This window comes from Epinephelus fuscoguttatus, linkage group LG1, assembly GCF_011397635.1.
Source record: "Epinephelus fuscoguttatus linkage group LG1, E.fuscoguttatus.final_Chr_v1".
Classification (NCBI taxonomy): Eukaryota; Metazoa; Chordata; class Actinopteri; order Perciformes; family Serranidae; genus Epinephelus; species Epinephelus fuscoguttatus.
Genome location: NC_064752.1, coordinates 50,595,261 through 50,619,111, shown reverse-complemented (window position 1 = coordinate 50,619,111; position 23,851 = coordinate 50,595,261). Strand labels below are relative to the sequence as shown.

General features: G+C 40.2%; 1 protein-coding gene across 4 annotated transcripts in view; it reads left to right on the top strand.

Annotated features, from left to right (window-relative positions):
* The window catches only part of LOC125883905 (IQ motif and SEC7 domain-containing protein 1-like), a 600,950-nt gene that overhangs the window by 447,390 nt on the left and 129,709 nt on the right, over positions 1 to 23,851 (top strand). The window contains exon 1 of one of the 4 annotated variants that reach the window (XM_049568891.1): positions 11,111 to 11,284. The exons of 2 other annotated variants lie outside the window; for them this stretch is intronic. In XM_049568891.1, the coding sequence (XP_049424848.1) occupies positions 11,247 to 11,284 (38 nt within the window). In that variant the 5' untranslated portion in view covers positions 11,111 to 11,246. Of the gene's footprint in view, positions 1 to 11,110; positions 11,285 to 18,909; positions 19,029 to 23,851 lie in introns of those variants that run through there. One more of the 4 variants, XM_049568653.1, reaches the window with a different exon arrangement.

Below are 23,851 nucleotides of genomic sequence, written 5' to 3'. Positions count from 1 at the left end.
TATATACATATATATATATACGTATATATATTTATATATACAAATATATATATATATATATATATATATATATATATATACGTGATAGATATATATATGGATATTTTCCCCCAAATTACATTTGAATTAAATTATGAGTGGTCTCACGGCAATTGAATCGAACGCAACTGGACTTGGTTTTGTCTTAGAAGACGTTTCACCTCTTATCCAAGAGGCTTCATCAACAAAACCAAGTCCAGTTGCGTTCGATTCAATTGCCTTGAGATAACTATGGCCTGGATGAATGAGAATATCCACAGGCATTATGAGTGGTCGTCAGGAGACGACGAGGAAAAGGAAAGCCAGGACTCTTCTGTGCAGACCTCCAGGTGTGTTTGAATCCAGCTTTGCCAACATCCAGGTTTGAACTGGACGAAGTTACACAGCTGCAGATCAATGTAAAAACAAAGTAGCTTGTGAGTTCCTGGCGCGTGTGCTGCATTGCCTGGCAACAGACCGGGGGAACTGTTTTTTTTTTGCGGAGCTACACATACTTAAATAACTTATTTCATCACCTTTTGTTAACATTTCCTTACTCAGCATTGCTGTTTAAGCTGTTGAACTGCTGTATAAAAGCAATATCACATGAGAGGTCGTGACGTTGTACTGTATATCGTCATGGCTGTGATTTGGTCTTAGGCACGAGGCCGCATACATATATATACATATATATATATATGTATATAAATATATCAATTCAATCAATCAATTTTATTTATAAAGCCCAATATCACAAATCACAATTTGCCTCACAGGGCTTTACAGCATACGACATCCCTCTGTCCTTAAGACCCTCACAGCGGATAAGGAAAAACTCCCCAAAAAAACCCCTTTAACGGGGGAAAAAAAACCGGTAGAAACCTCAGGAAGAGCAACTGAGGAGGGATCCCTCTTCCAGGACGGACAGACGTGCAATAGATGTCGTACAGAACAGATCAACATGATAAATTAACAGTAATCCATATGACACAGGGAGAGAGAGAGAGAGAGAGGGAGAGAGAGAGAGAGAGCGAGAGAGAGATATGCAGGTAATGACAGTATCTTACAACAACATTAATGGAAGTAATAATATTATAGTTATAGTTCTGGTTACTGCAGTACAATATGTTGAAAGAATGTATTAATACCTGGCAGTATACATGTGTGACAATAATCATATGTGTATAATAACAGAAGAAGTATGACTAATGACTAATGATGGCAGCAGCAGCAGGAGGCATCTGGCGGGACCACGGCAGCAGCACAACCACACACGTCCACGCTGTCCAGGCACCGCTGTGATATGAGTTAATCTGAGAGACAGTGGAGCACAAAGGCTCCGGAGAAGAAGCCGAGTTAGTGACATCTAGAATGGCCGGGTTAGCTAGATGCAGTAATAGGATACGAGAGAGAGAGAGAGAGAGAGAGAGAGAGAGAGAGAAGGAGAGAAGGGGAGAAGGGGCCCGGTGTATTATAGAGGGGTCCTCCGGCAGACTAGGCCTAAGTCAGCCTAACTAAGGGCTGGTACAGGACAAGCCTGAGCCAGCCCTAACTATAAGCTTTATCAAAGAGGAAAGTCTTAAGTCTAGTCTTAAATGTGGAGACGGTGTCTGCCTCCCGGACCGTAACAGGAAGATGATTCCACAGGAGAGGAGCCTGATAGCTAAAGGCTCTGGCTCCTGATCTACTTTGGAGACTTTAGGGACCACGAGTAACCCTGCGTTCTCAGAGCGCAGTGTTCTGGTGGGATAATATGGCACTATGAGCTCTCTAAGATATGACGGAGCTTGACCATTTAGAGCTTTATAAGTTAACAGTAGGATTTTAAATTCAATTCTGGATTTTACAGGGAGCCACTGCAGAGAAGCTAAAACAGGAGAAATATGATCTCGTTTCTTAGTTCCTGTTAGTACACGTGCTGCTGCATTCTGAATTAGCTGGAGAGTTTTTAAGGACTTACTAGAGCTACCTGATAATAGAGAGTTACAATAATCCAGCCTTGAGGTAACAAAGCGTGGACCAATTTTTCTGCATCTTTCGGGTCAGGATAGGCCTAATTTTCGCAATATTACGCAGATGAAAAATGCAGTCTGTGAGGTTTGCTTTAAATGAGAATTAAAAGACAAATCTTGATCAAATGTTACTCCGAGGTTTCTTACGGTAGTGGCAGGGGCCAGAGCAATGCCATCTAGAGAAACTATGTCATCAGATAAAGAGTCTCTGAGTTGTTTGGGGCCAAGAACAATAACTTCAGTTTTGTCTGAATTTAACATCAGGAAATTGGTGCTCATCCAAGTTTTTATGTCTTTAAGGCAATTATGGAGTTTAGTTAATTGATTGCTTTCTTCTGGCTTCATTGATAAATACAACTGAGTATCATCCGCATAACAATGGAAATTTATAGAGTGATTTCTAATGATGTTACCTAACGGAAGCATATATAGAGTAAACAGGATTGGTCCGAGCACAGAACCTTGCGGAACTCCAAAACAAACTTTGGTACGTAAGGATGGTTCATTGCGAACGTCAACAAATTGAAAACGATCAGATAAATAAGATTTAAACCAGCTTAGTGCTGAACCTTTTAAGCCAATTAAGTGATCCAGTCTCTGCAGCAGAATTTGATGGTCAATTGTGTCAAACGCTGCACTAAGATCTAATAAAACAAGTACAGAGACGAGTCCTTTGTCTGAAGCAATCAGAAGGTCATTTGTAATTTTAACTAGAGCTGTCTCAGTGCTATGATGCACTCTAAATCCTGACTGAAATTCCTCAAATAAATTATTATCCTGGAGAAAATCACACAGCTGGTCTGCGACTACTTTCTCAAGGATCTTTGACATAAAGGGAAGATTAGATATTGGTCTATAGTTGGCTAACACCTCTGGATCCAGGGTGGGCTTTTTTAGTAGAGGTTTAATTACAGCTACCTTAAAAGACTGTGGTACATAGCCTGTTAATAAGGATATATTGATCATATCTAATATATGAGTGTTAACTAAAGGAAAGACCTCCTTAAGTAGCCTAGTTGGGATGGGGTCTAAGAGACACGTTGATGATTTGGATGAAGAAATCACTGCAGTCAATTCTTGAAGAGAAATTGGGGAGAAGCAATCTAAATATATATTAGATTTTACAGCTGTGTTTGAGGTTAGATAGGTGCTATCTGAGGGCAGGAGGTCATGAATTTTGCCTCTAATAGTTAGAATTTTGTCATTAAAAAAGCTCATAAAATCATTACTGCTAAGGGCTAAGGGAATACAAGGCTCAATAGAGCTTTGACTCTCAGTCAGCCTGGCTACAGTGCTGAAAAGAAACCTGGGGTTGTTCTTATTGTCTTCTATTAGAGCTGAGTAATAGTTTGCTCTGGCATTGGAGGCCCCTCTTATAAGTTTTGAGACTGTCTGTCCAGATTAAACGAGATTCTTCCAGTTTGGTTAATCGCCAATTCCTTTCAAATTTTCGCGATATTTGTTTTAACTTACGGGTTTGAGAGTTATACCAAGGAGCGAACTTTCTTTGCTTTTTCAACTTCTTTTTAAGAGGAGCTACAGAGTCGAGCGTTGTTCGTAGCGAGCCTACGGTGCTATCAACAAAATGATCAATTCGGGAGAGGTTAAAGTCGGCACGGGAAACCTCTGTTACTGAAGGTATTGGTATTGAATTTAACGACGAAGTAATCTTTTCCTTAAGTTTTGCGACAGCACTATCTGATAAACATCTAGTATAGTAACTGTTGCTGAGTGGCGTGTAATCGAGTAAAAAGAAATCAAAAGTAATCAGATAATGATCCGATAGCGAGGGATTCTGTGGAAAGACTTTTAGGTTATCAATATATATGTAATGGATGATGTGTTATGATTCTTTTATGGACCTGTAATGTAAAACAATCAATGGAACAATACAATAGTTTCAAACGACAGTAGATTTTCTTAGTAATTGAGTCACTATGAGGTTTAAAAGATAATTGAGAGTCAAGCCAGAGGCCCAAATATTTAAATTCATCAATTTTTTCCAATGGTGCTCCGTCAAGAAAATTTAAGGACCAATCTTTGGATAAGGAATCTGATCAAGTACTCAATAGCATGCTGGAAGATTTTTTCTTATTCAGGAGAAGCTTGTTTGATGAGAACCATTTTTTAACTAAAATAAAATTGGATTGTAAGGAGTGTTTAATTTGTGACATTTCAGGTTTGGAAGAGTAAATAACAGTGTCATCAGCATAAAGATGAATTTGGCAGTTGGAACAGATTTGTGGAAGATCATTAATAAAAATGGAATATAAAAGAGGGCCCAAGGATGAGCCTTGTGGCAGACCTCTAACTATGGACTTGAAGTCCGACTGAGTGCCCTGAAGAGACACACTGGCTTCTGTAATGAAAAAAAGAATTAAAAAATAAAATGGATTCAGTTGAGAGACCAATAGCATACAGCTTGTCCAAGAGGAGATAGTGACTGACCATATCGAAGGGTTTTCATAGATCAATGAATATGTCTCCAGTAGACATGTTATTGTCAAAAGAGGATAATATGTCATTAGTGAATTTTGTAACAGCAGTGGTCGTCAAGAAGTAGGGTCGAAAACCAGATTGGTGTGGAGATAGAATATTGCAATCATTTAGATATTTGGATAATTGATTAAAAATAAGTTTTTCAAATATTTTTGCAATACTATTAATAATTGAGATAGGTCCATAGTTGTTAATATCTTGGGGGTCGCCACCTTTATGTGGAGGGGTTACTCTGGTGCATTTCTAAGATGAGGGAGTTTCACAGGTAATCAGAGATAAATTAAACAGATCAGACAGAGGAAATGATAGGACATGAGAAGCCAATTTAAAGAATTGAATCTCCAGACTATCTGGACCACAACTGCTCCCAGAGCTTAAACCTTCAATGACCCGTTGAACCTCAGTTGGGGTGATAGTTCTAAAGGAGAAGGAACTGCTGCACCTATCATTAGTCGAGGTGAAATCAAAGTAATGATTACGAGAACGAGAATTGCCAATTGATGAGAAATGCTGACTAAAGGACTCAGCAATTAATAATGATTCACTAATACTTTCATCGTTGATTCTAATATGAGTAGTGGGTTTTTTGTAGATTTATTAGTTACACTATTAATTATCTTCCAGAATTGTTTTGGGTTCTTAAAATTGGCAGTTAGACAATCTTTATAGTAACTGGATTCAGCATTTCTTGTTTTAGTTGCACATTTATTCCTCAAATCTTTATAGGCATTCCAATCAGAAGCATCCTTTGTTGCTCGATATTTTTTCCAAGCCCTGTCTCTTTGTTTAAATAAATTAATAAAATCTCCTTTGATCCACGGTAAATGTCTACCCTTGACTCTAATTGTTGACCAAGGTGCATGTTTATTTATAACCTCAACAAACTCAGTGTAAAAGAAATGCACGCATCTTCAACATTTGGTATTAACTGAAACCTCTCCCAGTTTATGTTTAAAATGTCATGAATAAGGAGTTCAGAATTATTATTGTTAGTTTTTCTTACTTTGATAAATTTAGGAGGAAGATGAGGCATTTTGGTCTTCCAAACACAAAAAACAATGGAGTGGTCACTGAAAGAATCAGGTATTACACCAGATTGAATAGTAATAATAATAATAATAAACCGAAACAAACCAATCACGTCTTGTCTTTTGACAACTGACAAGTGGCTCAACCTCACACACCTCATCCCTCTCCTCGCATCACTGCTGGCCTGTGATTGCATTACCTTTCTCCTTCAGCAGCTCTTTCTATCTGAGAAAGGCTACCCCAATGTTGACTCTCATTTTTTTAATTCACCGGTCACGTTGCCTTTTTGATTCCCTTTTGCGCTTTCTTGGCGACGAGGATTTTGTCTCCCATGATGCTGCATATGCATGATCCTGCATCATGCTCAAAGAATGGGACTTTGTTATGCTGCAGTACTGCCGGGGTAGTAGCGAAGTGCCTCTTGCTCCTCTCCTTTGGCTTCTCAGTCACGCAGCGCTGGCCTGGCTCTCAACGAAAACCCTGAAGGCAGGGCTGTATGTCTCTTGCTGGAGGATGTATTCTCAAGATAGTGAAATGTTATAGAACCCCCCAGACAACTTACCTGCACAATGTACAAACAAAAAGACATCAATTTTGCCCATAAACAACTGAAAATGTTACACAATGTCCCTTTAAAGCCAGAAGGAAGCTAACAGCATCTTTTTATTCCTGCTTTTATTCCCACCCACTCATTGACTGTAACTGAAGGAGTGGAATAAGATGGAAAGGGCCCAACGTTTTCCAGAACTTTCCTCTGGTAAGGTTTTGTTTGTGTCCGTCTGCATAGCATTAACACCCTCACATACTGCTTCATGTTGCAAAGTGTGAAACAGGGCTGCTGATCCCTGCGATGTCACAGGCTGTCCTGCTTTCAGAGGCTTATGGAGAAAAGGTAGCAAGCTGCTTTATCCTCATTAGCATCATTACATTATGACGTGCCTCTAGCTATTGTTGTCTTTCTCTGTCTCCAGCCCTCCCTCTGCCTCCCTTGTTTTTCTGCCATTCTCTGCCTCTCACTTAGCATCAGGTGAAGGAAGATGATGCGTGTTTGATTTAATTTGCAAGGGAGAGATGCAGTTGAGGAGAGACATGGAGATGCAGGGGTGGTAAAGGACATGTAAGCAATTCCCTCATTGTATCCTTTTCCCTCTGAAAGTGATGCAACCACAAAAGCCACCATTCAGATGCTCTTGAGCAAACTACTTGACTAGTCAGCCCAGCGAGGCCAGTACTGGCTGCAGGGTTAAAACCAAATGTTGATGAAAGCCCAAATACATGTTTAAAACAGACAGCAAAGAGCGCATATCATCAGGCAGCTGTGCTCAGTCATACTTTAATGTTCTTTGCCTCTGAATATTAGTCCCTCTTTAAAAACAGTTCATCCCAAAATCAAAAATGCATATTTTTCCTCTTACCTGTAGTGCTGTTTATGAATCTAGATTGTTTTGGTGTGAATTGCAGATTGTTGGAGATATTATCTGGAGAGATGTCTGCCTTCTCTCCAATGTCATGGACCTAGATGGAACTCGACACCAAAAAACACATTTGAAAAACTATTTTCTTTCTACCAAACTACACCCATCAACCGCATCACCGATGGGTGTAGTTCAATAGAAAGAAAAATAGTTCCTGTCTGTGGATTATTTGGAGTAATTGGGTCATGATTACTGAAAAGAGACATTGATGTTGAGGTATTTTTTTGTTTGTTTGGTGCTTTCAGCACCACAAGCTGAGTGCCATCTAGGTAAATTATATTCAAGAGAAGGCAAACATCTCTATTGTTGATATCTCTTACACTTAGAACTAGATTGTTAATAGCACTACAGAATTTTTGATTTTGGGGTAGCTGTCCTTTTACAGGTGAAGTGTGTATGATTTAGGAGGATTTGGTGGCTTCCAGTGATGAATTGCACATTGCAATCAACTAAAAACTTCTGCTGGCCAGAATTCTTTCAGTGTTCATTGTTCAGGGCATTTTCATCGGAAGCCATTATCCACAGAGGTCTCTTCTTCTCCAAAACAAATGCACCAGGCGATTAGAATTGCTAAAAACGCTGAGTAAAGCAGTTTCACTTTACAAATCAGTGATTCTCGGACACTATTTGGCACCTTGGGGCTCACCCCCAACATGCTATTGTGTGCTCTCACAAATACATGTGTGCTCACCTTTTTTTCTGATCCAGACGCTCAGGAGGTTTTTACTATGACCCAAATTATTCACAGAGGTCTCTTCCTTTCCTAAACAAACAGACCTGCCACTTTAAACTGGTAAAACACCAAATAATGCATTTTCATATTACAAATCAGTGTATTTCCAACAGACTTTGGCATGTCACTGTGGGTGGCTACTGCAACACATGCTTATGTGAGGTCAGCTTTTTTGCTCCAATAACATAAGATTAAGACATTCAGAAGGTTTTCACCAGAAGCCAAAGTATCCACACAGAGGCCTCTTCAAAACAAATGGACCAGGTGATTTAAACCACTAGAAACACTGAATAAATCTTCACATTACATATCAGTGTAACTCCAGCACTGCACATTGCAGCTGGGCTTCTTACTATGGTAGCCAACACAAAAAACCGAACAGCCTCATCCGGAGCTAGTGTATGGTTTGTCCATTCTGGGCTACTGTAGAAACATAGCTATGTAACATGGTGATCTCCATAAACAAAGACCTGCTATCTATGGATATATAAATGGCTCATTCTAAGGTAAGAACACAATAATTCCTTTTTTCAAATTATTATACACTAAAGAAAACATACTTAGTATATTATCCTCAATTTCTGCCAATATATCCCCCTAACTCCTACACACTGGCCCTTTAAATATAGTACCTGGGTCTTTAACAGGGGGTTTGCGACTCCTAGGGGGCCCTCAGAGAATTTACCTAACATTAATAATAGGCTAACTGTTGTGAATTCTCGTGCAGCCATGTGAGGTAGCTAATGCTAAATTGCCATGCAGCACATACATAACTGCAAGATGGAATAGTTAGCTGACAGTTAGGTACTGTGGCTCAGAGGCAGAGTGGGTCATCCACCAATCGGAAGATTGGGGGTTCAATTCCCGGCTCCTCTTGTCTGCATTTCGAAATAAGCCTTGAGCAAGATACTGAACCCCAAGTTGCCCCCGACTGGATGAGTGTGTTTTAAAAAAAAAAACCTTGGCACCTTGAATAGTATCCTTGGCCAGCAGTGTATGAATGGGTAAATGTGACTCGTAGTGTAAACAGCGTTCTGAGTGGTCGGATGATTAGAAAGGCACGATACAAATACAGGTCCATTACCATTACTATTGGCAAATTAGCTGTATTATTATTTAAATTATATAGACACTCTTGTGATCAGTCCTTTTGTAACTTTTGTAACATGGCAAGAGACTTTGACACCTTTACCATCCGCCTTATGCCTGGTTCACACTATACAACATTTTTGTCTGTTCTGATAGTCACTATGTCACATTACGCGATTGTGGAGTCATAAAATCGTGCTGTGACTTGGCTGACAGACATGACTCACTACACGATGGTCCATACCTATTATGCCCGGTCGTCTTTCACTACGTGTGGGATGCCATCAGGTTATTATTGTCCTATTTTTATATTTGTTATTATTAATATTATTGTTACTATTATTTCAGTCACTGTGGCTGTTCATGTGCCAGCTGATATGTTGTTGTAGTAACATTAAGAGTGCCACCAGATGGCAGGAGCTACATTTGAAATTCTGCATGCAAACTATGACAGTCACTGAATCCTCCACAACAAGTTCCTGTAAATGTTTCCTGATAAAAGTAAGTAAAAGCCACTATTTTTTAATTTTATTACTATACGTCCGTCTCCATTATGAAGAAATCTCTTATGTCTCTTTTGTCCTGTTATGAAGAAGTAACATTGTTTGCTAGCTTGATGCTAACGGCAGTACTCACCAGATTGATAAAAACCCTCTGCTGTTTCACACCATAGTTTTTCCCTTTTACTTTGTGTGGTAACATCCTTAGAGGAAATATCAAAAACTTGAAGGTGTTGTTGTCGCACATTAGTACAGCAGCAGATCGCTCTGTGTTTCTATAGGTAAAAGTGACAGCTGTGATGGGAGAAGTCATGAACGACAAAAAGAAAACCAAACATGCTAGCCTTTCTGTTGGAACGTCCTGAGGCATCCCAGATGCTGCTGCGGTTGTCGTCTACTGACACACCACACGAGATGAAAGGATGAGTTATCTCGTGCGACACTCATTGTCGTTCACAATCTGAGCCGTCACTGTACAACGCTGCATCGGGCTATAATTGGGCTGATATCATGTAGTGTGCACGAGGCACTCCTAGCCATTCTACAGCTGCTGCTGACTTAGCAACTACAAACCAAAGACTTGAAAGTATTTCGGAGAATCAGCTCAAGTGCAACTCTTTCAGTCATTCATTCTTGTTTAGTGTCAAAGGCACAATTATGATAAAATGCAGGAGGGTAGCCCTTTTGCAAGTCTCCTAAAAAGGTGGCAGTACAAAACTAAATCACTGAAATCCCCCTTTAAAACACAATATTGGAACCTGTCACCACTCTGGAGCTGAATGGCAGGTCTTTCAAGAAGGGACTAACACCAGAAGACATATAACACTAAGCTTTTTATGTTAATGCTGTTCAATTAGTTAACAGTGGCTGATGTTTGAGCAAGGGCGATGGTAGTGCAGTGGTTGGCATTGTCGCCTCACAGCAAGAGGGTTCCTGGTTCAAACCCCGGAGCCTTTCTGTGCAGAGTTAGCATGTTCTCCGCGTGTGAGTGTGGGCTTCCTCCCACAATCCAAAGACATACATGTCAGGTTAATTGATGACTCTAAATTGGCCTTAGGTATGAATGTGAGCCCCGACCCCAACAGGATAAGCGGTTATGGAAAATGAATGAAATGAAAGGATGTTTGAGCAAATGCAATTGACTGATGAAATTTGGCTGAAAGCCTGGGAATGTTTCAGTTAGTGGTTTTTAACTTGAGCACTGGAGTAAAAGAGACCTACACTTTCCATTATGATTTACTGGCAAACATGGAACTTAGGAAATTTTTGTGGTTAAAAACTGTCAGTAAACTTTTAGAGTCTGTTTTCGTTTTTGCTTTTAAAGCCTTTTTAGCAGCCTGGCAAAAATTTGGTTTTAATCACACATATTAAGTGATTTTTAGATAAAAATAGATAATAGATAAATAATTGTAACATATTACATAACATAATATCATATTTGTTCATGTTTACAACAATAATTTTGAATACAATAATCTTCAATAAAATTATCATATTACAAGGTATGACTTATTAGCAGAAAGTTTTTGTGCTCACTAATGAGAAAAAGACTTTCACCACTGACAAAAACAGCTTGCTGAAACTGCCAAGGAAAGCTTTAAACCTCACTGATGTTTTTATAGCCACTGAGCTAAATGGGGACGCCACCTGTCAGAGAGAGCCATTAGTGGAAAATCCCATTACCAGTAATCCTATAGGCCCTGTGGTACAAGCACAGCAACTAGTGTCTACTCTCTCCCTTTCTCTCCGTTTGTCCCTCCTGGCACCGCCAACAGTCGTGCTACCACATCCATCGTCGTGGCAGCAGATCTGTGAGTGCCAGGGTTAGAAGGGGACAGGACCCCTGGCAAACTTCCTTCTAGGTGGATAGAGAGGCTTGATCAGGATATTAATGCCGCTCCATGCCAGCTGCAGGTTACAGTCGCCACAGTAAGTCTCATCTTCTGAGGCCCTGCTTTTCTTTACAAAGACTGCTATTCTCTGTGTGCTTTGTTGGTTCAACTTCCCAGTATTGTCAGATTCAAGAAGTGTGCTTCATTATTAGCTTGTTTTCAGCTAGTTTGGATAGATTCAACAATGTGGAAGATCACAGCATGACAACTTTTTAGTAGATAAGAAGCTTAGACCTTCATATCGATGCCGTGCTGCCATGTTGTAGCAGTGGGTCTCAGTTGACTATAGGAGCCATGTAGACCTCAATATCAGTGTAAGCTCATATATAGTGACTACTGATATGTGTCTGTAGCTTTGAGTATTATCAAACACTGTCAGGTACTAAAAGTTACTATTGAATGCCTGCTCAGATTTGTAATCTTGTTTAGTTATACAGCAGCATGCAAAAGTTTGGGTACCCCTGGTCAAAATTCCATTTACTGTGAGTACTTAAGAAAGTAAAAGATGACCTGATTTCCAAAAGGCAAAAAGTTAAAGATGACACACTTATTCAATATTTTAAGCAAGATTGCTTTTTTTATTTTTATCTTTTACAGTTTCAAAATAACCAAAAGATTAAATGGGCCTGAAGCAAAAGTTTGGGCACCCTGCATGGTATCAAAGCTTCTAAACATGTTTTTTGTAGCCAGCCAAAAGTCTTTCAGTTCTTGTTTGGAGGATTTTCACCCATTCTTCCTGCAAAAGGCTTCTAGTTCTGTGAGATTCTTGGACTGTCTTGCATGCGCTGCTCTTTTGAGGTCTATCCACAGATTTTCAATTATGTTTCAGTCAGAGGACTCTAAGGGCCATGGTAAAACCTTCAGCTTGCACATCTTGAGGTAGTCCATTGTGAATTTCAAGGTGTGTTTAGGATCAATGTCCGGTTGTAGAAGCCCTCCTCTCTTCATCTTCAGCTTTTTTACAGATGGTGTAATGTTTGCTTCCAGAATTTGCTGGAATTTAACTGAATCCATTCTTCCCTCTACCTGTGAAAGGTTCCCTGTGCCACTGGCTCCAACACAAGCCCAGAGCATAATCCATCCACTTCTGTGTGTAACAGCTGGACATGTGTTCTTTCTATAAAATTCTGCACACTTTTTTCTCCAAACATAACTTTGCTCACTGTATCCCAACAGTTCTATTTTCACTTCATCATTCCCCAGGACTTGTTTCCAGAAAGCATCAGGCTTGTTTGAGTGTTCCTTTGCAAACTTCTAACACTACATTTTGTGGTGAGGACACAGGAAAGGTGTTCCTCTGATGACTTTTCCACGAAGGTCATACTTGTACAGGTGTCACTGCACAGTAGAACATTGCACCACCATTCCAGGGTCTGCTAAATCTTCCTGCAGGTTCTTTAACAGTCAAAGGGGGGTTTTGATTTTCCTTTCTAACAATCCTACAAGCAGCTACAAGTTTTCTTGTTCATCCAGCCCTTAACTTGACCTCCACAGTTCCTGTTAACTGCCATTTCTTAATTACAATATGAATTGAGGAAACACCTACCTGAAAACACTTTGCCATCTCCCTGTAGCCTTCTACCATATTGTGGGCATCAGTTATTTTAGTTTAAGAGTGCTAGGCAGCTGTTTAGAGGAGCCCACAGATACTGTTTCTTGGGACAAGGTTTCAGGAGTCAGAGTATTTATAAAGCTTTGAAATGCATCATATGGCCTTTCCTAACAATGACTGTGAACAAGCCATAGCCCGTACACGCTACTTATGGTCTGAGACCCTGGTAAAAGTTGTCTGAGAAGTCAAATGTCTTGGGGTGGTCAGACTTTTGCATGATGTTCCTTTCCTTTCCTTTCCTTTCCTTTCCTTTCCTTTCCTTTCCACTCTAAAATATTACAAAACTAATACTTCAATCTTACTGAAAATGTTGGAAAGCATGTTTCATCTTTAACTTCATGCTTTTTGGAGATCAGTTCATCTTCCGCTCACTTAACTATTCACAGTAAACGAAATTTGACCAAGGATGCCTAAACTTTTGCATGCCACTGTAAGCTCGTTTGGCTTTAGACATTTTATATTTGTTACAAGTATAATAAGTTTACCATTAACGTTTGTCAATGGAAACCTGACTGCAAGTCTGTAGCCACACTAGCTGCTCTATGAGGCTGTAGGCAGGCATAGCTGTGGTTTAAGCTAAATACTAATATCAGCAGCCTGTCAGTCTCACAGTGGCAATGTTAACATGCTGATGCCTAGCAGGTGTAATGTTTACCATGTTCACTATCACAGTTTAGCATGTTAGCGTGCCACTATTTGCTAATTAAAGGTGCAGGATTTAGTGGCATGTAGCCGCAAGGTTGCAGAACTAAAATTTCCCCTGTGTGCAAAAATGTATAAAAAACTATGGTGGCCAATGCGGAAACAGGAAAACATGAAAACACAAATTGCCTTGCAGTGTTTGATTTGTCTGCTCTGGGATACTATACTTATTTTGAGGTAACAGAAATACAACAATTCTTATTTTCAGGTGATTACATGCAAAAGAAAACATAGTTCTGAATACTGTATTGCATTTCTCTTAATAGATACCCCCAAATCCACACAGAACCTTTAACACTAAGCGCAATGAACAGCTAAGGCTGATGGGGATGTCATTAGTGTTGCAGGTATTTGGTCATAAACCAAAGTATTGGACAACTTTAAATTTTGGTAAATTCTGGTTGTTACAATTCATAATGAGGAAATCATGTATATGGTAATATAGACTATCCAGTAGCAGTTGACACCATAGACTGTATATTAAGATGGACGACGTGTCTACACTCCTCCACTGTACAGAAGTGAAGCTAAAATATACGGCTGCTGCCATCTTGCTCTGGTGACGTCATTCAAGCAGACTCACACAGTTGTCAATCGTGTTGTAAAATCCCAGTTTAAATATCATTTTGATATTTAGAAACAAAATTCTGGTATCATGCTGCCAATTCTGTTGAAACATTTCAAATTATACCTAGCCTCTTTAGAAAGCAAGGGTCCAGTGCATAAATGCTCAGAGTAGGACTGCAGGCCAATGGCAGCCCTCAGAAATGTTTTGTGCCTGCCCTGGTCTTCAATAGCTTACATGACTAGGAGGGTGCATTGCCCCCCTAACGAACATCTGTCAGGTTATGGATGACAACTTGTAGAAAGCTACTGGTTGCATCGCAACCACTGGAACCTCATGAGTGTTGCGGTAATTAACGTTCTGTCATCAGTGGTAGTGCTGTTAGCTAAAGTTAGTGATTTCAGTGGACAGCTCGCAACTGCCCTTGACTGCACAGCCCTTCATTGTATGCTGGCTCCCTGAATAGGACTTTGTCATCTAAATTTTGAGCATCCATGATCTAGTGGAAGTTAAAACCACCACATCTGTTAACATAGGTGCTTAAATCTTAACTATATGAGAGTCAAGAGAATGAGTCTTTACTAAGTTATTCAACAAAGCAGCCTTTGGAGGAAAGAAAGCAGAAAGTAAACCTTTTGACAAAGGCATGATGAATTTTCATCCCAGTGTGTAGCCCTACAGCTAACATTATAACTTCCTCCATCATGGACTCTTTGTGTCTCACTGTTCCCTCAAAGGACCATCAGGATGGTATGTAGTTGATCAATGATGATCTTTCATGGTCATATGGGTCATTTTGGATTAAACAAACAGAGAAACTACTTTGGCTGGGCTGCGGAGGCGAGGCCAGCCCTATAAGGTGATAAAGTTACACCATTGGTCAGAGTGAATGTTGACATGAGTGTTGGTATTTCTCATTAGCTGTTGCTCTTCTAAAATGAATAGGTGGTGACACATGACAGTCTTGTATTCTTAATTTTCTGTTACCAGTGTGACAATATAGCACAGTGGGATCAGCAAGGTATATATAGCTAGCTAGCCGCTACATCAGTAAAATGTAATGCTTCATCAACACACTCTTGTCACAGTGTAGGAAAGCGCATTGTTATCATCACACGAGTAACAACTTTGTTTGGCTCACTTTGTGAAACTACTGTAAGATTAGCTGAAAAGCATGGTGGAATCAACAACATAGCTAACTAACTATAACCAGCCACAGTCGAAATAGCAGTTTTGGATGGAGGAAAGAGCAGATCACCTCATCAATGACCAGCCATGTCTGTATGACACAAGCCCTTATTTAAACATTACTGACTGTTACGTGTTACAGTAGCCCCATTTTCACCAAGCAGTCCACTACAGTTCAGTTCAGTTCAGTACACATTTTTTAGAAAGTTGTGAATGGTACCAATGGAACTGTTCCTTATCTTCCCCATATTTGGTCCCCCCTCTGTTGGGGTACCTAACACTGATCTGGTACTAAAAGGTGGAGCTAGAAACACTGCAGTCTATTGATTGGTCAATAGTAGACAGTCACTCGGCTCAGGGCTGAGTTGTGGCTGTTTATGAAGCTTATGTAAGCACTGTTCATACCATGGTAATTCTTACATACAAAATGAAAGGATGTTTTGCTGCCTCTTACAGCAGCTGTAGACTGATTAAAAAAAAAGATTTAATTTAATGGACTGGCTGCCAGCAACTTTAAAGGTGGAACATTTACTTGTAATTTTACTCAATGCATGAGTTGATGATGTGAATCCATCACCACACCTTAAATTCTAATATGACATTGACCATTCCATTAGATTTTATTGTCTCTCTTGGACAGTGTTGGGAATGTTACTTTGAAAAAGTAATTAGTCATAGTTACTCGTTACTTTCCCCAAAAAGTAACTGAGTTAGTAACTGAGTTACTGCACTATAGGAGTAACTAATTACCTGGAAAAGTAACTATAGCGTTATTTTTTTTTTTATAAAATGCTCAAATATGTCAAATTGCTTGGACACCCCCTTTAATGGAACTGTATGTAATGAAACTCAACACTGAATATGTTAAATGAATGAAATTGACACTTAATAGAATAAATCATTATTATAAATTATTATTATTAATAATTATTATAAATTATAAATATTGTACACTTATCTACAATACACTGCATTGTTTAGAGTATGTGTGTGTGTGTGTGTGTGTGTGTGTGTGTGTGTGTGTAAAAATCTCCATTAATCGCGCAATGTAAATGTGAAAAGTCTCATTGACTGACTGTCAGCTGTCTGTATGTGGAGAAGGAGAGGGGCGGAGGGAGCGGAGCTGAGGAAACATCCTGCAGTGCGACATAGTATCATGCATTTAAATAACTTATTAGACATATATATAGAGAAAGGCGACGTTTAGAGAGCAAGCCTAAATAAGCAACTCCACTTTAAAAACAAGCCCAAAAAAACGCAAGCCGCGGCTACTAATATTTGTAAGCGACTTTACAAAAAAAAAACAAGCCCAAAGTCGTGGTGAATAAGCTGACCTGACAATCCTGCTTGTGTGCTTGTGAATACCCGCCCTACTCTGCCTCTGATTGGTTTATAATGAAATTTTACTCTCCCTAAGCCAATCATCATCACTTATGCAGTTGTCTCTCCCTCCCTTCCCCTTCCCCCTCACCTGCCCTCACCAAAGAAGAAACAACTTTAGAGCTCCGCTGAGAAGGAGTTTGCTTAGGTGAAAGCCGCTTCAGTGAACCCAGGTAAAGCCGAGTAACAGCGCATTTTATTGTGAGTAACGGTAACGGTGTTATAACAGAGGAGACAGTAACTTTTTGGATTACTCGTTACTGAAAAAAGTAGTGCCGTTAGTAACGCTGTTTATTTATAACGTTGTTATTCCCATCACTGCTTTTGAATGACATACACTTTTGGTAATGAGTGAATATTCAAGTCTATAAGAATATTAATTTTGACCATATTATGTGAATGGAGAGAGACTCTCACTGCAGCGTGTTCTATTTTGTTCTGAAAATGTCAGCATACAACCCTATTCTGTGGACGATAAAAGATGTGCAGACCTCTGTCTATGAGGAAATACAGCGGGTACTGGACGAGCAGTGAGTGACAACAGACCCATCCATGTTCAACAGTACTGTTTTCAGTGGAAACGCTAATGGACCTAGGGTATAGGTACCATGTCTGAAGGGTTACTTTTGGTTCCAGAGGTACTGTACTGAAAGTGTTAAGTGGAAACAGGGCAAATGTCAGAACAGGTGCCATCCCCATATGAAAAGCAGGTGGAAATATGATACTGATTGAAACTGAAATGAATATTACGTACGTATTACACATTCTGGCATCGGTTAAAGCTTACCGGGCCAATCGCAAGCAGCGGAGTGAATGCATTTCGTAAACAAACAACATGGCTACTGATGTTGAAACTGCAATGGTAAATGTGTTGAACGAACTGGAATGTACATTTTCTTTAAAAGCAGAGCAAACGGCTGCACTGAAAGCTTTTATTGAAAAAAAAGGATGTGTTTGCCGTCCTTCCTATGGGGTTTGGTGAAAGTTTAATTCACCAACTGGCTCTGTTGATCGGGAAAAAGATGGGACTCAGTGAAAACCCAGTGGCTATTGTTGTTTCTCCGCTAGTTGCTCTCATGGAGGAGCAGGTCAGGGAAGTGACCAAGCTGGGAATCACAGCCATGCAACTCAGAGTCCACAGTGAGGAGGAAATCCGCAAAGACGACGACACTCTTTCCCACACATCATCACAGCTCATCTCCGCTGCAGCTTGCTGGTCTGTTTACAGTGGCGTTGTGCTAGCCTACATCACATGTTTTGTTTACTCTGATTGGTTTTCCGTCTTTCCAGTTGCGTAAAGGGGCACTTTGAGTGACAGCTGTTGATACCGCCCCTCGGGAATAGAGGAAATGTACACTCCATGTCCAGATCCATTCGCGTTTTGCAAATTGGGTCTGGCAACGCCAGGCTACAACGATGGGGCAAGCATTGTACATGACAGACAAGGCAAACAAGTGTTTGACTGGGTGACTGCAGGCCACTTCCTGTTTCAAATTGAAGTCAATGTTTCAAATAAAAACCCCTCTGTCGTTTCATACACGGTCCACCAATATATTAGGATTTAACCTAGTTTTGTTTCATTTACTTGTGATTTCTGATTAAGCAAACAAACATTCCTGATTAGGTCATTTTACATAAAACATGTTTATTTTTAAGTCAGCTCTCCTAATGTTATAAGATATCTTATAATTACAATCATCACCATTTGTGCCAAAACCTTTAATCTTTGAACCTCTGTAGAATCAATCTTCTGTATCTGAAGACTTTTTAAGGAAGAGACCTTTTTTAACGGGAGCCTGATTGATTTTTGTCTGCACTGGTGCTTCACTTTCATAATTTACCCTCATTTTTAATTCCACTTCCCTACCAAAGAAGTCTGCGGATTTTCCCTGCAGTCAAACTCAAAGCAGCTAATCTCATTAATTACCAGACCTTCACAAAGGGATGAAGAAGTCAGTGTGTGAAATGGCAGAATTAAAAACCTACACACTCTTGGCTTCCAGTGACCGTGACTGGGTGCAGAAACAAACCTTGACCTTGCAGCACTGCCAGCAGAGGCAAGGACTCGCCGGGCTGCATCAGACTGGACACACAACTCTGCCATGAGGGAGGGGAGGTGGAGAGAGAGCAAAGGGGGAGGGGCAGAGAGAGTTGTGTGGAGAGAGTAACAGAGAGGTGGGAGAGAGCGGCTCAGAGCACAGGAGGCAGAGGGTGGAGAGGGCCCGAGCCATCTCTCTCTCTCTAAAGCTGGAGGTGAATGTGTAAGGATTGTCCCTCGCTTTCATCCTGCCACTCTCGACTGTGTCCTGGGCTGCTTACTGTCTCTCTCTGCCGGTAGGGCTGCTGCTTTCACTTCTCATCTTTCTGCTGATGTGTTTTTCTCATGTCATCTACCTACATATTGTGCTTCTGGCCTGTGGCTGTGTGTGTCCTGTGTGGGTGAAAATAGGAGAGGAGAGTGCTTCGGGCTGCATAAACTCCATTTACACTCGCTGGCAGAGATGACTGCAGCAGCTGCACTGGCATGCCCCCCCATCCCCTCCTTTCATCTCTCTCCTGTAGTCTGATGTCATGGCAGCTGATGTTTGCTGGAGGACACCCACAGCTCGCTGCAAACCAGGACTGAAGGGATGTTTCAACTTCTCAGACAGTGCCTGGACTGTTGTTGTTGTTCTGACACCCCCCCCCAAACTGGAGTATGGTGGGGAGAATATTGATTGCTGTTGTTTGGTCTTTTTTTTCTTGAACTCTGCTGCAGTCCTTGTCCTGTTTAGCTGAGCACAGGATGGCTGTGTGTTGAATCCCTATTGATCCTTTAAACAGACCCAAGAATAGTTCATTACATCAGGCTGCTCTCTGCTGACCTAGACGACACTTCACTTACAAAGTAGATGGGCTCCTGTCCCATTATCCCCATTACTGCAATTGAGACGGAGGGTCGCTAGCAGTCACTGCTTCGCCTTGCAACATTCCTCTTCATTGTGCATATCTTGATACAGTTTAATAGGTTTTAGCAAAGCACACATTAATTCATCAATAATGAGTTTGGAGCTCTAGCCTGTGGCACAGGATTATGGGTGACTTGTGTGATCTTTGTGGATATAATTCCATCTCCAAGGCCAGATCGTTTTTTTTTTTTGGTTCTTGGTGGATATCCTCAGGGGCAGGATGTTCACGTTGGATTAATTATGCAGCATTAAGCTGCTTGGTATCTGATGATTCTACAATGATGAAATCCTCCATGGTTATGAATTAAAATGGGCTGAGCTCTGTTGTTGTTCTATGCTCACAAGAATTCACGTGTAGTTCTTACTGAGTTTGCCTTTTTTATTGGTTTTCATACCGCAGCTGACAGGAAAGAGGAAATTTGTTTTCTTGTCCAACATTCACCAAAACATTTCCTGCCTGCTCGGAATCTGCAACTTAGCCGTCCTCGGCAAAACAAAACTGATGATGCAAGAAGTGTTCAGAGAGGATAACACATCCAAATCTCTGCTGGAGGAGCTTTTTCCACTGCTGAAGTGCACTGAAGTGTTTAGGTTGGTTAAATGCAAAATACATCAGCATGTGTTAAATAAATCATAGGCCCATCAGATGAGTTTTCTGGAGCAGCATTCAGAGCAGGCAAGAGGGAGCCAGGAAGCTGTAACAAGCATCTGATGAGTCATCGCACGTTCCTTTTCAAAGGTGGAAGGTTAACGCCAGTTGGCCAGATGGAGGCTCGCTCTGCTGGCCTGTCATTCATTATTGCAGTAAGGAGACTCTACTCCAGGATAATGATTCTGACTGGAGTTTGCTGAGGTTGAATAGAATCCAAACCTAAGACACTGACTCATCGGTGTTGCCGCATGACATTTGTTTTCATCTTCAAAACTGAGTCCTAGTTATTGTGTTTGGAGAAAAGAATTTTAAGGGACTCATTTGATACAAAGAATAAACATTCGGGCTGCCAGAATGATGTGTCATTTCATTTATGCTCACTGTAGGTGGATAATTCAGCTCTCATTTGTAAACCTGATAACTGGCTGCTATCAGATATAAACATCTACCACTGTCTAAGACATTGCATTTTTTCAATTTAATTCAATTTTATTTATAAAGCCCAATATCACAAATCACAATTTGCCTCACAGGGCTTTACAGCATACGACCTCCCTCTGTCCTTTGGACCCTCACAGCGGATAAGGAAAAACTCCCCCAAAAAAATTTTATTGCAAAATTTTTTGTATGTTTCTTATACCCAATCTCATTACAGTCTCATTCCTAACAAAATGATACCATTCTTACCTAAAAAATGTCATTGTTCTGTGTTGAAATGCTCAAAACAACCTACATTTACAAGTGACCTCATGTGGTTGTATGAATTATAGACCAATTTGTGGTGGAAGTCACTGTTACGTCAGAGCAGTTGCACGTGCATCATGGTGGCAGAAAAACAGCTAACCAGAAAGGAACAGCTGAGATACCCATAATAAAAATGTCTTGTTGTACCGTTGGATGTCAGAACAGGAATACAAAAAAAAGGTAACCTAAATTTTTATAGAAAACCATCACAGAGGATGATGTTTGAAGCTAAACAAAAACCTTTATGGCTACTAGAATTTGATGTAAACAAAAATTACATTACATATACATTGCATATTCACATATGCAATTCATAGAGCCCCACAGTTACAGTATGAAATATATAGGCCTATATTTACATACTCCTAGTGGCAGCAGTACTTACATTGTTCTAAAATGCATTAAACATTGAAAAGAAGTGAATACTAACTGAGCCATGAAGTGCAGTTTGGTTTCAGTGCATAGTTGTTTGACATGTTTATGTCTTATAGCTTCATTTTATGTCCTTGTTGCTGGCTCGGCAGCACGTCTGTGCGTAATAAACAAAAATCATTTGACAAATCTCAATATTTGGACGTGACCACCAAGTACAAAACTGTATGCATAGAGAGATGTGTTTGCCTTGAGTGATTATTTTGTACAGACACTGGGTATAGGAATATGTCCGGCCACTGTAACTCTGGCCTTTTAGTTGGATACTTGACCATAAACATATGCACATACATACATTATGATCTATGTGAAGTAGAAAACAAAGTTTTGTCTCCAGTTAATTAAAGTCTCAATATTCAGGCTATAATCACTGCTGAACACTCAGTAGGGAAGTGTGTGTTTGGCCTACATGAACTTAATTACTGATGTGGTGAAAGATAATTCATCATCACAAGGAATTGTGAAAACTCATGTTTATCAAGCATGAATTTGGCTTATTGTCCTTGGTTGATACTTGTGGAGACGTCCCCATATAATATAACTTCATGAGGAATTAACATTAGACAACTTTTTAACTACCTAGCAAATTAGCTAGCTGATACTGTCTGCTTATTAACTCCTTGATCATAATAGTATATAGTAATTTTTACCAAAAGAAACTGTGTTCTCTGTTTATATTATTGAACAGATAGAGGCTCATAGAGATTTGTTTCTACCTCTCAGTGATCAGCCATACGTTGCGTGCTAGCTCCATTAGCTACATTGCTAATGCTAGCGAGCCTTTCATTTTCCTACCTGGATGCAAGTGAACTGATCTAAACCAACCTGATCTCACAGAAATACGTGAAATGACCACGACCTCTTAACACCGCATTCTGTGATGGCAGGTTAATGGGTTAAAATTACATGCCAGTACCACGGAAACAATGCCAATCTAAAGTCAATTAGGATCCTTTGTTGTGGTGGACACACGAATTCCCTGGTTCAACAACATCACGTCAACGTCGTTTTCCTCAATGATGTCTTTAACATTTCTGTATTCACACAAGTGTATATATTATAGTGCTTGTAACGTTTTATTTGGTGCTCACACCGACACCACTGCTGTCGCTTTCTGCAACCAGCTTGGCTCCACCCACAAAATATGTAATCACTGTTTACAAACACATAAAGGGTATGGCTTTCACACAACTAACTGACAGAGTATCACAAGATTGTTAGTGTTCCTCATGGTGCACCAAAATCCATGTGCGTGATACAGAAGACTGAGACAGACAAACCTTTACATTATCTCGGCAAAGGTCTCACACACCTGCTTGTGTGACAACATTTGATATTTAGCAACTTTGGCTTCTTTTGTTAAATGAAAAAAAAAATGTTTGTAATTCCAAAGTAAAGTATAGCTTTGGACATACTGAAAAAAAACTTTTAAATGATATTGAGCCATACAGCCAGGGCTGGCTGTAGACTTTTGGGGGCTCTAAGCAGGAATTGGTTGAACTCTGACATTTTGATTGACACTTAACTTGAGCCAGTAGGAGCTTCCATACTGACAGTCTACACGTCAATAGGCAGAGAGGGCCTGTGCTGAAAGAAGTACATGTCCTACTGTCTAACATCTCAGAGCATATTAATGGCTAGATATTGGCCCGATGGCTTATGGGTCTTGTAGTCAATGGCACTTGGGAGAGTTTAACTTGTTCTTGACATCATAGGCTGGTATAATTGTCATGATCACACATTAGTACATGAATCTCTCTCTTTTCTACCTCTTTTGCAATTGAGAATTATGTAGCCTACATTTGTAAATCACATTAGGGAACGGTGTAATGCTGGATACCTGTGAACAGAGCTTTAGTTTAGAAGAAAAAGAGCAAACTTTGTAGTAACTGACTACAAATCTTTAAACTGTTTTGTCATAGGTATGAGGTCTTGATGAACAAACTCCACATTTCATTTCATGTTAAAGCATCTCTTTACCATTTTTTTCATCCAACCAAATAAAGTGCACTAAAGGAACTGGACTTGGATGTAGCCATTACAGGACAACCGTCGCGTAGACACAGTTGTCTGCCTCTTCCTGCCCAGTAATAAGATGCATGGTTCAGTCAGTGTGCATGCAGATTACAGTCTGTTTATGCATGTGCAGCATTGGTCCACTGGGTGTCTGGGATTGGTGTCAACAGGTTGCCATTAGGCTCAGTAACATGTGGCAGAGGATTATTCCGCTGGTGCTGTCTCTGAGCTTTATTACAGCCATTACTGTCAGCAGACATGACAGGCGTTGTGGAGATGCTGTACATTGTAAACTATGTTGTGTCATATTGGCCTCTAGTTTCCTGGTGCAGCGCAGGTGGTGCAGGGTGGCGAACCCCGCGCAG